Here is an 18303-nt window from a genome sequence, read left to right as displayed (position 1 = left end):
TTAAGCTGAGCCAGTTCACTGTTGAAACCCTAAATGCTTATGGGAAAATATCTTGCTTGAATCTGAACGCTTCTAAAACTAAAGCGATATGGTTGGGTCCATGGAAGAACAAAAACGCCAAGCCCCTAGGCTTTAAATGGACTAAAGATCCTGTTCGAATTTTACGAGTATATGTTTCTTAGAATGAGGAAGGAAATGTAAAAAAAAAGTTTGTAAAGAAAGTTCAACACCTGAACAGTACTCTTGATATCTGGAGTTCCAGATATCTGACTATTTTTGGTAGATGTTTGATGTTTTGATAAATTAAAAAATGCTTAGGTATTAGTCATCTGACATAATCCACTTAAATGCTGGTAGTGCCTTGAGAAATTATTACGTCGACGATAGTGTCTTTTTAAACTTTATACGGCGCAAAAAGCCAGATAAAGTTAAAAGACGGTGGGTTGCGGGTACCCAACTTTGAAGTCATGTGCAAGGCTCTTTTAAAGCTTGCTTGGATAGGGAGGTTTTTCGCTGTTCAACAGCCTCATGAAAAGGAAAACTGGAAAGTAATTCCCGAGTACTTCTTTAGCGGTCTAAATAACTATCATAAAAGATCCCCTAATAGTGAAAGTATACCTGTCGTTGTTAAGGAAATTTTGCCTTCTTTTTCTGAACTCAAGAGCCTATGTCATACCCACATTGGACAAGAGTTGGTATTGTTTAATAACAAGGAGATTTTAATCGAAGGTAAAACTTTCTTTAATATGCATTCAAGATCTCTAAAACAATGATGGGCACCTGCTATCTATCCAGGAGTTTCAATATAAATACAATATTAAATGTAACTTTCTCCAGTATTTTAGAGTAGGCTGTATAATACCAAAACAGCCCCTGGAAAAAACCTTTACGCTATGTCATACAGAAATGATCTTTGGTAAAGCTCTATCAACAGGGCCTCTGCCCTGTAAGATTACTCGAAAATTAAATTATTGAATTCTACATGCCAAGTGCTATCTGTATAACAAAAAGTGTAACAAAAAGGAGTTAGATCTCTGTAAATTTTTTTATAAACTTAACTATAAATACTGTATTCAGAAATTGGTCTAACTCCTATACATTAATTCTGCCAAGTGTTTAATAATGCATTGTTATGTATAATAGTGTGTAGCACTAAGTGTTTTCTTTTGTCTAAACTGTTATTTACTGTTAGTAGTACTTGTTTTACATTTGTGCTATGATGCTAACAAATAAATAAATTAATTAATTAAAAAAAACCAAACACTCATTATGCACAAATACTAAACGTCTCTCATCAAATAGCCCAGTTATCACCCTGGGTTCCATGTGGGTCAATTAAATACTACAATGTCAACTGTGCAGAAAAGTTGAAAGCTTTATCTTTTGTCGTCAAAGCAACAACCATCCTTTGATACATTAAAATTTTCAAATATCTTATAAATGGACAACGAAGACACCAGAAAAACAGCGACAAGCTGGCAATCACTTTGTGTTGTTTATTCTGTCCTTCTATCTCAAACAGCTTAGATAAAACTGGATGATTGAATACTGAGCAATTTAATACCCAAAGCTTTAAGCAACAAAGTCACATAATTTACAGAAAATCCTGCTTATATAAGAAGCATACCTATACATATATTATGGCTTCGAAAACTAATTGTCATGGGATGTTTTTAAATAACATTCTATTTTTTTTTTCTTGTTTTAAGCCCTAAATAAACATCTACCTCCTATTTATTCAGTTGTTTATTTAATTGTTATTATAATTTTAATTTTTTAATTGAAAATTTTATTCCAGTTCCACATCAGTGTCTTAAGTTGCCTTATTGTAACTTGTTTTATTAAATTATTAAATAAATATTTTTTTTATGATGCAACATGCATGCTTAGAGTGTGTGCATGGCAGCCATGTTGGAGGACTAAAACAATAGAAGATGTTTGCATAAAGATAGAATATATTTCCCAAAGGAAAATCATTGAATTGTTTTGGTCCTCCAACATGGCCGTCGTGCACACACTGTATGTAGCTTATTTCACTACAGTGTCCAAACCTGAGTTTTCAAACAGCTATTATTTATCAGTCATGATTATCACATGATTAACACTCTTACTGTTATTTGGGTCATTCACTTAATTTAGGAGTGCACTATCAGGGAGACCATAAGGTAATATGCATGTACAGTTATCCAAACTACTTCAGGGGATCTGGAAATACTAATGCATCTCCTCCACAGAAACCAAAGTATAACATCAACTGCAGTCTGGACCATTCTTATATTAGCTTATTACCATACTGCAAGTTCCCTGTTTCCATCCCCTTATCCTAAGATGTGAGAAACCACCCATCATCATCATCATCATCATCATCATCATCATCATCATCATCATCATCATCATCATCATCATCATCATCATCATCACCACCACCACCACCACCACCACCACCACCATCATCATCATCATCATCACCACCACCACCACCACCATCATCATCATCATCATCACCATTCCCCAAAAATTTTGTTCCTTTTTCTTAAAACGGTTGTGATCGGTTTTCAAAGTCGACAGAATTCGAAACCACAGCTGAAGTAAATTCTTTACACTCTTATCTGACACTCGGAACATTTCGTTGCTCGAAACAAGCGCTCTGTTTTTCGCCAATGGTCTTATTTCTAAGCAATGGCGCTAAACCGGAGGAACAGTCTTAAAGGGAACTGTGTTCCCGTTTTGGTCATTTGGCACAGCTTGTCCTGTTAATTAAAACAACCGTGCCCCCTAAGTCATTAGGAACACTTTAGACCATCAGTTCCAATATTGCTACTGCAAGTACAGCCTTTTTTACCATTCCCGTTGTTGACAATACTTGGATGTTGTTGGGAGGACGGGCTCGACGGAAAAGCGATGAACAATTTCTAGTTATAAAGTGTGTTACATAAAATATATCGAAAATAGTGACTTGATATTCTGAGTAACTGTAAGTTTGTCCCCATTGTTCCCGTTAAACCCAGTATACCCGCTCAATCTGAGCATTTCTTTTCACGGGAATCCATTCACCGTGGTTAAAAGTGTCTGGACATGACGGGGATGGCGGATTTGACGGGAAAGCGGGGAACAACTTCCAGTTTAACTGCATGTTATCTTAATATAATTTAATTATTATTTATAATATACTGTTAGATACTTACGGTTATAAAATATGTTATATTAAATAGATTAAAAGTATATCAATAATAGTGAATTTATATTCTGAGTAACTGTAAGTTTGTCCCCGTCGTTCCCGGTAAACCCAGTATACCCGCTCAATCTGAGCTTTTTTTTTTCACGGGAATCCATTCTCCGTGGTTAAAAGTGTCTGGATATGACGGGGATGGCGGATTTGACGGGAAAGCGGGGAACAACTTCCAGTTTAACTGCATGTTATCTTAATATAATTTAATTATTCTTTATAATATACTGTTAGATACTTACGGTTATAAAATATGTTATATTAAATAGATTAAAAGTATATCAATAATAGTGAATTTATATTCTGAGTAACTGTAAGTTTGTCCCCGTCGTTCCCGGTAAACCCAGTATACCCGCTCAATCTGAGCTTTTTTTTTTCACGGGAATCCATTCTCCGTGGTTAAAAGTGTCTGGATATGACGGGGATGGCGGATTTGACGGGAAAGCGGGGAACAACTTCCAGTTCAGTGGTATGCCATTTCAATTTAATCTTATTATCATGTTTGGTATTGGAATGCTACACAATTCTCCAGGGCACTTATTGCATGTTGTTGATGACACTATTAAAATCAACTAACAGATTCCTTTCTGCATATGAGTGCTATTTTTGAAATCCTGAATGTAGAATTAACAACATGCCTATGGAAAACTATGCGAGGGCTTCGGCTTCTTGACAAACACATTCTTGTCAAAGGAATGCTGCACATCTTTTCATGTATTACATAACCATGTTGACTCTCCTTTAAGTCAACAAAAAGATTTCTATCAGCGCAATTTTTGGCAAACCCGGTATGTACTATCACGTTTCTTGAAAGTATGAAAGAGTCTGTTTTCCTTTTGTGGTCAAAGGAATGCTACACCTCTTTTCATGTATTACATAACCATGCATTGTCAGTGTACAAGATATTCGGTCCAAAAGAAAAAACTTTAAAGGAACAACAAGCCTTCGCTGAAACAAAAATTTCCCAAGTATTTGGGCACAAATATCGGTTGCAAAACGACGCTGTCATCAGTTCAACACTAGCAGCCATGGCGAGCGGACCTGCGAAGCAGCTCAACAGTAAGGTACGTTGGACTTCTTTGCCGCTTCTTGCAGCTTAGTTTTTTCCCTTGCAGCTAAATTCTAACCAAGATATATTATTTCCACAGAAAATAAGAAGTGCTTTAATCAGTACCATTTTGACAACCGTGAAAGGATGCTCCTTGATCAGCTATCTGTGTAAAGTAGGGCTTAACCCGTCACCATGGATATAAATACAGTTCTGTTATGATAGCTGTTTGAGCGAAATAAAATGAGCATTGGAAATATTTACTGTGTGCCTAAAAGCTCGAGGCTAAGGAAGGAAGAAAAACACAAGAAATAAAGTAAGCTATTTCGATTCCTTACATCAATTTCAACATTTCTCTTCCTTTCCAAAACGGCGAGCAAAGTGTTGACTAAAGGCATAAGTAGCGTTCAAGACTTGGAATGTGTGTACAATAAATAGATTACAAATATTCTGTACAATAATATAATAATATTCTGTCGTTGATTGTTACCATGGCAACCGAATAATGTCAATTGACGTGTCACTCCCAAATTGTAATTGATAATAATTAAGCGTACACCGTAATAATTTTCCTAATGACAATAAATGAAATTATCTATTTATCGTTTTTTCACTTGTGTGTCATATGTTTGAAGCGCCAACAACGGAAGAGTCAAAGTCAAACCATGTCGAGATTTAACAAGGGTCTCCAATTGACGGATTCTAGCACCTTGAGCTCTTCTTCTATAATGTCCTCCCTTTTCACTGGCGTGCATACCATGTCCATAAACAAATCATTTCTGGCAAAGTCGCTGTCCTCCAATTTGATCGCAAGAAACAGACACGCCAATATAAGTCGTCTTAGAGATGACTTTTTCCTGTCCTTGGAACTGTTCAGGTGACGCCATAGAAGACTTTCCGCCAACAAAGCAGTACTTTCGGGGAAATTGGCGGCACACATCCCTTGCAAAAACTCGCCTGCCAACTTGATATCTCGTAAAGTTAGTTCGGGGTGCTTATCGACAAGGTTGTCCATGCTAGCGCGTCGGCGTCCAGGAGGGAAAGAGATCGAATGCTAGAGTTGCTCGTTATTTAAAGCAGCAAATTGCTTTGATTGGACCATTTACTTTTTTGAATATTTATAGAATCGCCGCGTCGCTTGACATAGCAACGAGTTGGCTGTTCTTCCCTTTTGAAAATGAAAATCGACGTCTCTAAGGATAGCTTTCCATTGTCCAAAACCATACCTTTTGATCCCGGCTTTAAGATACTTGTCCTCCTCCTCCGTGAACACTAAACTTGTTCTCCTCGAAGAGCTCTTTCCTTTAACTTTTACGGCACTCTCACAGGTTTTCTCTAGTGGTTTGTCGGCTTGGCGATCAGGGGGTGGGGCTTTTTGAACTGTTTCCACCTCGTCGGTAGAATTAGAGCCGTCTGATATTTCGTCATGTTCTTGCGAAGATGTAGATTTGTCAGAGAGACGCGCGCGAACATCTTTGTCAAGTTCCGTGCCCTTGTCGCCTTGCAGTTCCTCGAGAAACGCGTGCGCCTTCGTTGCGACGTCGCGAGATCTTTGCTTTTGGTAGTGTACCCTAGCAACTACAGAAGTGTGTTTCTGATCTTCGGAGATTGCGTTTTGCGCAGAACTGCCCAGTTTTAACGAGCTGGCGGTCTCTACTATTTGCCGATAGCGCGTGGGGTGAACGTACTTGCCTGTTGCGTCAAAAACCAATTTGCTCATTGATTCTCCGAGTTTGCTGTGCTGCCTTCCATTTCTTGTTACAAAAACATAATCGCATGTGGGCTTTAGAAGAGGACGAACGTGGTTGATGAAACCTTCAAGCACTTGCATGCTCGTGTCCGTAAGAAACAGCGAGTCGAAGCCGTATTTTCCCGCGGTTTTGAACATTTTCTGGTCGATATATCCACCGTTGGTCTTGGCATTGCTTACCATCTCCACAGTCAAATACTGATAGGTCATTGGCCGGGAGCCTTTCACCTTGATAAACAAATACAGGGCGAGAAATTTAGTGGCAAACGATAAATCCAAAGGCGACACCGCGCGCGGTTTTTCTTTACACGTTTTAAGCACGTTTTCGTAGCGCGGCAAGTAACGCCCGACCGCTTCAAGGAGTTGTTCTAACGATGCCCAATGCCCCTTAGCCTCTAACGTGTCTATGTCGAGTTCGCCGTTCCATTGAATGCGCATCATTTTTGAAACTGTTCGACGCACCTTTTTCAAGTAGATCTCTGTGGTACAAAGACTGCTTATCACCGATTTCGACGCGCCGTTTACTTTTCTGAAGTCCACCATTTCCCCAATTGCGTCGATGTAACCCAGTCGTCCTGCGTGACCTAGCTTCCATTCGTCCTGCAGCATGTCAACAAATTTGACAAGGAGATTCGGTGAGCACAAACCAAAGTCGATTATGTCAAATGTGAGCTCTTCGTCGTCTTTGCAGCAAAACTTCAAAAACTTTAAACACCTGCTGACTATTTGCTTGGATTGACGCTCGCTTTTGCATCCTCCTCCAGTACCACTTAGCCAGGTGTAGAGTTGCTTGGCAATTACGCTAGAATTATCAAAAGATGGAATGTCTTTTGATGTGCGCAAAATGTTTTCACGGGGCTCTTGTTTAACAGAGACAGTCGACTCGATCTCCTTGGCATCTTTGGTGTCGGGCTTTTCATCGAAAAAATAGAACCATGCATGCTTTTTCTTTACATGTTTTCTGCATCCTCGCTGGGTTGCGAATCCATCGTGACTACAATTTTGAACTGGGCAGTAGAAAAGGCCGTCTGTTTCATCTTCTTCTAAGTGAAGTCTCTTCGGCTTGGGCAAAGCATTTGGCAATTTTGACCAGTTGACTAACTCTTGGCTCTTGCTCATTTTTCGTCAAAGCTAAGACTGCAAATGCGCGTAAACTCCAACGGGCTTACCTTCAGTATACAGCTTTGCTCTCTCGAGACCAATCAATTTGACTAGCCAATCACAATCGTCTATGCAAGATATTTGCCCGAACGTGTTCTTTTGGTTAGACTCGAGACAATTGGACAAGTCCTGGCAAGTTCATGCTTGCACACGACAAGCTTGTGCATGTCCCAATAAACAGACAAGCAGGCTGAACCTGATTTTTGTTTATAAATAAAAAAAAAATGGTTGGCACGTTAATAATACATTGCGCGTTTGCACCATCAATTGTCCGACACCAATCATCCCGACCCCTCCCCTAACTTATTCATCCTGTGACTTTATCTATAAAAACTAATTTGTGCATTCACTGACCCTCAGTTATGCTATACCTAATTACTTTTCAAATCTGGAACAAAAGTTCCTATTTAGTAAGAAAGGAACTTTCAATTAATAGGAATAATGATGGAGTGATAAGTTCCTTTGCAGGATAGATCGGAACTTATTTTTGCAAAAAAGGACCAAAAAATAAAGTTATCGGAACTCCCGTTCTCTTTTAGTAAAGGGAACTAGGAACACTTGGTCCTAATTTCCTGATCGCAGAAATTAATTCGGAACTTGAGTTCCCTTTCACTTCTTAAGGGAACAAATCAAGTAGAAAGGAACACATCGAATAGGAACAAATAGTTCCTAATTACAACAACAGGAACATCGCGTTCCTATTGTTGACCAATTTGTTCACTTTAACACCTAAACAGTTCCATTCCATGCAAAGTGTTTGAGGTCTCTTTGCAGCTAAAGGGACTAAAAACAAAAATGCGCGGAACACTCGCGCTTTAAAAACAAGGTTGGCTCTCGTGTCGCATCAACCAAAATTATTTTTTGCGACTCTGAATCACAAAAGCGGTCCACTTTCGAGGTTAATACAACGAATGACTAAAATCTAAGTTAATTTAGGTACAAAATAAAGGGATCATCACTTTTGGGGAATGTATATCACCATTCCCCAAAAATTTTGTTCCTTTTTCTTAAAACGGTTGTGATCGGTTTTCAAAGTCGACAGAATTCGAAACCACAGCTGAAGTAAATTCTTTACACTCTTATCTGACACTCGGAACATTTCGTTGCTCGAAACAAGCGCTCTGTTTTTCGCCAATGGTCTTATTTCTAAGCAATGGCGCTAAACCGGAGGAACAGTCTTAAAGGGAACTGTGTTCCTGTTTTGGTCATTTGGCACAGCTTGTCCTGTTAATTAAAACAACCGTGCCCCCTGAGTCATTAGGAACACTTTAGACCATCAGTTCCAATATTGCTACTGCAAGTACAGCCTTTTTTACCATTCCCGTTGTTGACAATACTTGGATGTTGTTGGGAGGACGGGCTCGACGGAAAAGCGATGAACAATTTCTAGTTATAAAATGTGTTACATAAAATATATCGAAAATAGTGACTTGATATTCTGAGTAACTGTAAGTTTGTCCCCATTGTTCCCGTTAAACCCAGTATACCCGCTCAATCTGAGCATTTCTTTTCACGGGAATCCATTCACCGTGGTTAAAAGTGTCTGGACATGACGGGGATGGCGGATTTGACGGGAAAGCGGGGAACAACTTCCAGTTTAACTGCATGTTATCTTAATATAATTTAATTATTATTTATAATATACTGTTAGATACTTACGGTTATAAAATATGTTATATTAAATAGATTAAAAGTATATCAATAATAGTGAATTTATATTCTGAGTAACTGTAAGTTTGTCCCCGTCGTTCCCGGTAAACCCAGTATACCCGCTCAATCTGAGCTTTTTTTTTCACGGGAATCCATTCTCCGTGGTTAAAAGTGTCTGGATATGACGGGGATGGCGGATTTGACGGGAAAGCGGGGAACAACTTCCAGTTCAGTGGTATGCCATTTCAATTTAATCTTATTATCATGTTTGGTATTGGAATGCTACACAATTCTCCAGGGCACTTATTGCATGTTGTTGATGACACTATTGAAATCAACTAACAGATTCCTTTCTGCATATGAGTGCTATTTTTGAAATCCTGAATGTAGAATTAACAACATGCCTATGGAAAACTATGCGAGGGCTTCGGCTTCTTGACAAACACATTCTTGTCAAAGGAATGCTGCACATCTTTTCATGTATTACATAACCATGTTGACTCTCCTTTAAGTCAACAAAAAGATTTCTATCAGCGCAATTTTTGGCAAACCCGGTATGTACTATCACGTTTCTTGAAAGTATGAAAGAGTCTGTTTTCCTTTTGTGGTCAAAGGAATGCTACACCTCTTTTCATGTATTACATAACCATGCATTGTCAGTGTACAAGATATTCGGTCCAAAAGAAAAAACTTTAAAGGAACAACAAGCCTTCGCTGAAACAAAAATTTCCCAAGTATTTGGGCATAAATATCGGTTGCAAAACGACGCTGTCATCAGTTCAACACTAGCAGCCATGGCGAGCGGACCTGCGAAGCAGCTCAACAGTAAGGTACGTTGGACTTCTTTGCCGCTTCTTGCAGCTTAGTTTTTTCCCTTGCAGCTAAATTCTAACCAAGATATATTATTTCCACAGAAAATAAGAAGTGCTTTAATCAGTACCATTTTGACAACCGTGAAAGGATGCTCCTTGATCAGCACGAAAATTTCATTCAGTACCGGAGAACGCGAATCGCTTGAGAAGACTTGGAAAGAAATTACAAAGAAGCGAGACGAGTGTGACCAGGCACTGAAGAAAGTACAGGGGATGGCATTTTTTTTCTCGGCCATCGGTTCGAAAGAAGTGAGACCCCGACAAAAAGATCAAGCGAATAATTCACAACAAGGTCCCGTTGAAGAAAAAACCTACCACCCCGCCATTAGTTATTGGCTCGCACTCAAATCAGTGAACGGCATGCAAGTTTCTACAGTCCCCATACACAAGGCTTTGCTGGAAATCGGAGTGGAAGCTGACCCCAAATCTTTACCGTCGTGCGTTCCAGGCAAAGAGGAAAGCTGTGCTTCGCCTTTATGCCAAATTGTGAAAGATCACAACAACTCCTTCACACAAAGAAAGGTAGACGCCTCCTTTCGATATGGAATAGAACTACTTCAAAGCCAGCTGTGCGAAGAACCTATTGGGTCGCCCACGGGCAGTGAACGCGTTGTGCGCCTTCAAGTGATCTCGCCGGAATTCAGGGCAATATTGACAAAGAAGGCCATACCGGCGTTGGCCCAAGCCGGAATGGTTTTCGATGTCTTCGGGATAGAAGAGTCTCAAAACGCCGAAATCACTCCAGAACCAAGTCAAGATCTTGCTTCACCAATTGGCATCGCCCTGAACGACGTAGAAAGGGCGATGAGAAAACTTCGCTACGCCCTTTTTCACGACGAGGTGTATAAAAAGCTAACAGCGGCCAAATACACATACGAGCACTGTAGCTCAGTGAAGAAATTCCTGAGCATCCTTGGCCGCAACCCCAAACTACGAGAGACTGTTTTACACCATACCAGCCAACTCGTTCAAATCATGGGAGACCGCGAAAGCGAGATGTGTGACCAGTTAACGATAAATTACGACCTTGTAGAAGTGCGGGACGGCTGGTGTTACTCAATCCCAAATCGAAAGTTTATCAAAGACGCCATTCAAGACCCAAGCATAGGCAAAATAACACCAAGGGCGTTTGTCGATTATGATCACACAAAGAATTCTGAACCCGGCTATTTCCAGGCCATCCTCGAGAACAGCCTCGACGAAGTAGAAATTTCGCATTTTTGCGAGTACTTCCTACGGCTTCTAAACCACGGAGGAAAGCAGCACAAAGAGAGGGTCCTCTGTCTTATTGGGGAGCCGAACAGTGGCAAGACGTCTCTTTTTACTCCACTTACGGCAATCATTCCGAGGAGGTAATACCCCAACACTGAAAAGCAAGTAGCATGTACAGTGTCAGCTTTTTATGAAATACAGCAACTAGTAAGAGCTCATTTATTCATAAAACTTGTTTTGTGTTTGTTTATTTGTGTCGTTTCAGGTACATCGCGATGATTTCTAAACAGCGTGCATTCAACAAGAGCATGATCGACACAGACACGCAGATCATATTCCTTGACGAGGCCTATGCAAAGATGCTCGATCCAGATGATTGGAAAGTAAATAATAATAATAATAATTAATAATAATATTTATTATTTATATTGCGCTTTTTTCTATAAAAATAATCAAAAGCGCATTACAATATTATTATAAAGCTAAGTTAAAAATTTACGATATTGTTAAACTATCGTTTTCTTAACTGAGATAATTGCATCTCTCTTTTCATACAGATGCTGACGCAAGGCGGCATTTCAGCATACGACAAGAAATACAAATCTGCGGTCCCCCTTGAGATACGGTGTCCCATTTTCATTACATGTCAGACTGAGATGGACTTCGGCGCCGACCACAACGATGCTATGGAGGTTCGCCTGCAGAAATTTCATTTCAAAAGGTAAGAAAGCTTAAAAAGCACTCTCGGTCTCGTCCCAAACTAGTTATTGCTCGATACAGCCATCAAGAAACACCTTCACATGGTGTCGAACGTTGACAAAAACGGAAAGGAGATGCATGGCTCGGAAGACTTATTGGTATTTTTTAAAGTTTTGTCCCTACTTATTTTGAAGGTTAAACTCGACCAACGCTGCTGGTGTCCAGGAGTACTTGAAAAGCCATGCAATGGACTGCATCGTGTGGGCCTCTACCAAAGCAGTGACTCCAGAAGACGAAGTGCCTCTTAACACCTCAAGAGCGCACGACGGACCACTAGACGAGGACGAAAAGGAGCGCATTCGCTCTGCCTTGCTTGACGATAGCGAGAGTGGGGAAAACGAAGATAATGTCGATGGCTCCCAAGAAGAAGAAGAAGGAGAAGGAGAAGAAGAATCTGACGGAGATTCGGATGCAGAGGATGTGCCACTACGAGCATCTGAGTTCTGGGATAGAAACCTATCACGGATATCGAAGGAGAGAGGAAAAGTGCCCAAGCAGAGCCTAAAGGAAAGACAACTCGCCCTTATCGGAGCGGAAGTTCGAAACGTAATGGAGGAAGCAGAGAGAGATCTACACGATAGAGAGAGCAGATTCCTAGAGGAAACAAGGCGTCGATGGGTGAGTTTGGGAATGATAAGGGAGGAAGATGCCCATCATCTAGACAAGGTCGGCGGACCATACCATCCTAACATAGAGAGAACACGTGAGGAGTATTTTCTGAGGAAACGGGAAGAAGAGATGCAAGAGCTCGAAGAAAAAGCGAGAAAATTCTACGAAGACGAGTGGGTTCTTCAGAAAGAACAAGAGCTGATAGATCTCCAGAAGCAAGAAGACTCTGCCACTGACCAAGACGTAAAAAAAGCCCTACAATATATGATCGGTGTCGCCGAGGAGGCCCTTAAGTTAAATTTCAAGAAAGTAGAGGTCCCAGGTCTGGCAAAGCTTGTGCTGGAGGAACGGAGACGCAAGTGCGTAGAAATGGGATGGACGTCCACTCAGCAGACGCAATGGATATGCACCATCTGGCAGTCACTCCCTTACCCCTGCGAGGCGTTGCCGCGACGTGACGAAGAGACAGACGAAGAGGACATGTTTATAACGCAGGCGCCTTCCCACACTCAAGACAGTGGCTACAGAGAAACTGTGGAAGAGTTAAATCCTCTCTCGCCCAGCGGAGCAGCGACACCTAGAAGGAGCCCACCTTTCGACCCCGACTTTGTACCCCCAACTCCTAGCTGGGTTGTAAGACCAATTGAAGATTACAGCCTTCCCAGCACATGGGGAGGAATCCCGGTGAACAGCCCCAAACGACCAACGAAAAGAAAGTCACCGGGAATGCAGAGGGCTGGCAAGCGTGGAAAATGTCTGTCGGGTCAGAAAACAATAACAGATTTTTTTTTCTAGTCAGTAGAATCCATTTAAGTGCGTAACTAGTGATTAAACGTTCATTAAGAGTATTGAGTTCACGTTGCATTACAAGAATAAATAGAATATTATTGGAAATCACAAGTGTGTGTGTGGACACCTTTTGTTACTATATAAAATGAAATATGCTATCTGTGTAAAGTAGGGCTTAACCCGTCACCATGGATATAAATACAGTTCTGTTATGATAGCTGTTTGAGCGAAATAAAATGAGCATTGGAAATATTTACTGTGTGCCTAAAAGCTCGAGGCTAAGGAAGGAAGAAAAACACAAGAAATAAAGTAAGCTATTTCGATTCCTTACATCAATTTCAACATTTCTCTTCCTTTCCAAAACGGCGAGCAAAGTGTTGACTAAAGGCATAAGTAGCGTTCAAGACTTGGAATGTGTGTACAATAAATAGATTACAAATATTCTGTACAATAATATAATAATATTCTGTCGTTGATTGTTACCATGGCAACCGAATAATGTCAATTGACGTGTCACTCCCAAATTGTAATTGATAATAATTAAGCGTACACCGTAATAATTTTCCTAATGACAATAAATGAAATTATCTATTTATCGTTTTTTCACTTGTGTGTCATATGTTTGAAGCGCCAACAACGGAAGAGTCAAAGTCAAACCATGTCGAGATTTAACAAGGGTCTCCAATTGACGGATTCTAGCACCTTGAGCTCTTCTTCTATAATGTCCTCCCTTTTCACTGGCGTGCATACCATGTCCATAAACAAATCATTTCTGGCAAAGTCGCTGTCCTCCAATTTGATCGCAAGAAACAGACACGCCAATATAAGTCGTCTTAGAGATGACTTTTTCCTGTCCTTGGAACTGTTCAGGTGACGCCATAGAAGACTTTCCGCCAACAAAGCAGTACTTTCGGGGAAACTGGCGGCACACATCCCTTGCAAAAACTCGCCTGCCAACTTGATATCTCGTAAAGTTAGTTCGGGGTGCTTATCGACAAGGCTGTCCATGCTAGCGCGTCGGCGTCCAGGAGCAAAAGAGATCGAATGCTAGAGTTGCTCGTTATTTAAAGCAGCAAATTGCTTTGATTGGACCATTTACTTTTTTGAATATTTATAGAATCGCCGCGTCGCTCGACATAGCAACGAGTTGGCTGTTCTTCCCTTTTGAAAATGAAAATCGACGTCTCTAAGGATAGCTTTCCATTGTCCAAAACCATACCTTTTGATCCCGGCTTTAAGATACTTGTCCTCCTCCTCCGTGAACACTAAACTTGTTCTCCTCGAAGAGCTCTTTCCTTTAACTTTTACGGCACTCTCACAGGTTTTCTCTAGGGGTTTGTCGGCTTGGCGATCAGGGGGTGGGGCTTTTTGAACTGTTTCCACTTCGTCGGTAGAATTAGAGCCGTCTGATATTTCGTCATGTTCTTGCGAAGATGTAGATTTGTCAGAGAGACGCGCGCGAACATCTTTGTCAAGTTCCGTGCCCTTGTCGCCTTGCAGTTCCTCGAGAAACGCGTGCGCCTTCGTTGCGACGTCGCGAGATCTTTGCTCTTGGTAGTGTACCCTAGCAACTACAGAAGTGTGTTTCTGATCTTCGGAGATTGCGTTTTGCGCAGAACTGCCCAGTTTTAACGAGCTGGCGGTCTCTACTATTTGCCGATAGCGCGTGGGGTGAACGTACTTGCCTGTTGCGTCAAAAACCAATTTGCTCATTGATTCTCCGAGTTTGCTGTGCTGCCTTCCATTACTTGTTACAAAAACATAATCGCATGTGGGCTTTAGAAGAGGACGAACGTGGTTGATGAAACCTTCAAGCACTTGCATGCTCGTGTCCGTAAGAAACAGCGAGTCGAAGCCGTATTTTCCCGCGGTTTTGAACATTTTCTGGTCGATATATCCACCGTTGGTCTTGGCATTGTTTACCATCTCCACAGTCAAATACTGATAGGTCATTGGCCGGGAGCCTTTCACCTTGATAAACAAATACAGGGCGAGAAATTTAGTGGCAAACGATAAATCCAAAGGCGACACCGCGCGCGGTTTTTCTTTACACGTTTTAAGCATGTTTTCGTAGCGCGGCAAGTAACGCCCGACCGCTTCCAAGAGTTGTTCTAACGATGCCCAATGCCCCTTAGCCTCTAACGTGTCTATGTCGAGTTCGCCGTTCCATTGAATGCGCATCATTTTTGAAACTGTTCGACGCACCTTTTTCAAGTAGATCTCTGTGGTACAAAGACTGCTTATCACCGATTTCGACGCGCCGTTTACTTTTCTGAAGTCCACCATTTCCCCAATTGCGTCGATGTAACCCAGTCGTCCTGCGTGACCAAGCTTCCATTCGTCCTGCAGCATGTCAACAAATTTGACAAGGAGATTCGGTGAGCACAAACCAAAGTCGATTATGTCAAATGTGAGCTCTTCGTCGTCTTCGCAGCAAAACTTCAAAAACTTTAAACACCTGCTGACTATTTGCTTGGATTGACGCTCGCTTTTGCATCCTCCTCCAGTACCACTTAGCCAGGTGTAGAGTTGCTTGGCAATTACGCTAGAATTATCAAAAGATGGAATGTCTTTTGATGTGCGCAAAATGTTTTCACGGGGCTCTTGTTTAACAGAGACAGTCGACTCGATCTCCTTGGCATCTTTGGTGTCGGGCTTTTCATCGAAAAAATAGAACCATGCATGCTTTTTCTTTACATGTTTTCTGCATCCTCGCTGGGTTGCGAATCCATCGTGACTACAATTTTGAACTGGGCAGTAGAAAAGGCCGTCTGTTTCATCTTCTTCTAAGTGAAGTCTCTTCGGCTTGGGCAAAGCATTTGGCAATTTTGACCAGTTGACTAACTCTTGGCTCTTGCTCATTTTTCGTCAAAGCTAAGACTGCAAATGCGCGTAAACTCCAACGGGCTTACCTTCAGTATACAGCTTTGCTCTCTCGAGACCAATCAATTTGACTAGCCAATCACAATCGTCTATGCAAGATATTTGCCCGAACGTGTTCTTTTGGTTAGACTCGAGACAATTGGACAAGTCCTGGCAAGTTCATGCTTGCACACGACAAGCTTGTGCATGTCCCAATAAACAGACAAGCAGGCTGAACCTGATTTTTGTTTATAAATAAAAAAAAAATGGTTGGCACGTTAATAATACATTGCGCGTTTGCACCATCAATTGTCCGACACCAATCATCCCGACCCCTCCCCTAACTTATTCATCCTGTGACTTTATCTATAAAAACTAATTTGTGCATTCACTGACCCTCAGTTATGCTATACCTAATTACTTTTCAAATCTGGAACAAAAGTTCCTATTTAGTAAGAAAGGAACTTTCAATTAATAGGAATAATGATGGAGTGATAAGTTCCTTTGCAGGATAGATCGGAACTTATTTTTGCAAAAAAGGACCAAAAAATAAAGTTATCGGAACTCCCGTTCTCTTTTAGTAAAGGGAACTAGGAACACTTGGTCCTAATTTCCTGATCGCAGAAATTAATTCGGAACTTGAGTTCCCTTTCACTTCTTAAGGGAACAAATCAAGTAGAAAGGAACACATCGAATAGGAACAAATAGTTCCTAATTACAACAACAGGAACATCGCGTTCCTATTGTTGACCAATTTGTTCACTTTAACACCTAAACAGTTCCATTCCATGCAAAGTGTTTGAGGTCTCTTTGCAGCTAAAGGGACTAAAAACAAAAATGCGCGGAACACTCGCGCTTTAAAAACAAGGTTGGCTCTCGTGTCGCATCAACCAAAATTATTTTTTGCGACTCTGAATCACAAAAGCGGTCCACTTTCGAGGTTAATACAACGAATGACTAAAATCTAAGTTAATTTAGGTACAAAATAAAGGGATCATCACTTTTGGGGAATGTATATCATCATCACCACCACCACCACCACCACCATCATCATCATCATCATCATCATCATCATCATCATCATCATCATCATCATCATCATCATCATCATCATCAATTAAACACTGTATAAACATCTATTAAAACACATTCTGGAATTGAAACCTCACTATAATGCAATGTATGGCGGCCACACTGCAAACTTAAATTTGTCTGTTAAGGGAAAGTTCTCCTTGAATGGTAGGCTCAAAATCCGAATTTAATCCCAATAAATAAACGGGAAAATGACAAAAAACAAAGAGTGAAAAGAAAACTACAAACTCTTGCAAAAAAACTAAAAGCATTGCACACGTCAACAAATCGTACGCGCCATAAAAATTTGAAATACTGTGCGCCTGTCACGTGATCACATGCGCACAAAGTTCTCCACGAGGGGGTAGTCTCAATGTCTCAAAGAATTCAAACATTGTCTGTTTGTGGCTTGGGTGTGACCAACATGAACATGTCCTGCCTGTCTATGATGACAACTATTTAAATCATAGGTTTTGCTAAAAGGCAGCCCGCAGCCCATCTTAAGCCCACAGCTGGGAAGCCCACAGGCCACATCCCAGTTCATGGCCACACAGCCCAGTGGCTGGAGGCCCACTCCATAGTTCATGGCCTGCCAGTTTTTGTCTATTTGTTATGCCTAGTTCAAGATGGCGGACGCTTAGCATGACAGATTAGAAACTAACAAAATAACACTCCAGTTAGCCGAAATAGCACTCTGGTTAACCTGACTTAGCTTAGGTAGCTTGCAGTTAGTTTTTATATATTGGGTTAGGATATCTAGCCAAAAAATTGCTGATTGTGGCAGCCAGTCGTCGGTAGTCTAGTGGTAAGGTTCCTGACTGGACTCTTCGTTCGACGGTAAATGTGAGAAGCTGTGAGTGATTTATAGCATCTGCATTTTGAAAAAGACCTGGAGTCACGAACTATGAAGTGGGCTGCTTAAAGCCACTGGGCCTTGAGCTTTGAGGTGGGCTGCGGGCCGGGGACCGCCTTAAAATCACGCCTTTAAATCACGGCCTAATGAAACTGCTAATGTTTGTTAAAGTGATTTTTAAAGTGACATCACACTTTTAAAGACCAGCAGCAGATATAATTTGGCAAAAAAACTGTCATCTAATGTTTTAAGCCTGGTAAACATGGCATACAGGATGTATGTCACATATACAATACTAAAATTAATGTAACATTGGTCATCAAAAGTTTAGTTCGTGAGAACGGATACAAGGTCAGGCTTTTACCTAACCATTTTCGTTATCACCTAAACGGTTGTTTTTGCTGGCAGGATATATAAACCATATATAAATTCATTGATGTA

The 18303-nt window shown here is 40.9% G+C and overlaps 3 protein-coding genes, 1 long non-coding RNA gene and 1 pseudogene across 5 annotated transcripts in view; 2 read left to right on the top strand and 3 right to left on the bottom strand.

Annotated features, from left to right (window-relative positions):
• The window catches only part of LOC146471358 (uncharacterized), a 44213-nt gene that overhangs the window by 4006 nt on the left and 21904 nt on the right, over positions 1 to 18303 (top strand). The gene's annotated exons all lie outside the window — the stretch shown is intronic.
• LOC146471360 (uncharacterized) overlaps positions 1 to 18303 on the bottom strand; it is a 39233-nt pseudogene that overhangs the window by 17469 nt on the left and 3461 nt on the right. The window lies entirely within an intron of this gene.
• On the bottom strand, positions 5377 to 8030 carry LOC146471363 (uncharacterized). The gene is made up of 2 exons (XM_085121037.1): positions 7831 to 8030; positions 5377 to 7797 (listed from the first exon to the last, which is right to left on the bottom strand). Exon 2 carries the CDS (start codon positions 7141 to 7143, stop codon positions 5377 to 5379), a length of 1767 nt encoding a protein of 588 aa, XP_084977163.1. The 5' UTR covers positions 7144 to 7797; positions 7831 to 8030.
• On the top strand, positions 8451 to 13475 carry LOC146471362 (uncharacterized). The gene is made up of 4 exons (XM_085120974.1): positions 8451 to 11059; positions 11185 to 11302; positions 11477 to 11640; positions 11813 to 13475. The coding sequence occupies exons 1-4, from the start codon at positions 9921 to 9923 to the stop codon at positions 13080 to 13082; spliced, it is 2691 nt and encodes an 896-aa protein (XP_084977100.1). The 5' UTR covers positions 8451 to 9920; the 3' UTR covers positions 13083 to 13475.
• Positions 13554 to 17061, bottom strand: LOC146471361 (uncharacterized). Its single transcript, XM_085120984.1, has 2 exons — positions 16626 to 17061; positions 13554 to 16592 (listed from the first exon to the last, which is right to left on the bottom strand). Exon 2 carries the CDS (start codon positions 15936 to 15938, stop codon positions 14172 to 14174), a length of 1767 nt encoding a protein of 588 aa, XP_084977110.1. The 5' UTR covers positions 15939 to 16592; positions 16626 to 17061; the 3' UTR covers positions 13554 to 14171.

This window comes from Pavona decussata, unplaced genomic scaffold, assembly GCF_977016875.1.
Source record: "Pavona decussata unplaced genomic scaffold, jaPavDecu1.1 SCAFFOLD_105, whole genome shotgun sequence".
Taxonomy (NCBI): domain Eukaryota; kingdom Metazoa; phylum Cnidaria; class Anthozoa; order Scleractinia; family Agariciidae; genus Pavona; species Pavona decussata.
Note: the sequence above shows the minus strand (reverse complement) of the source record. Positions and strands in the feature narration are given on the sequence as shown.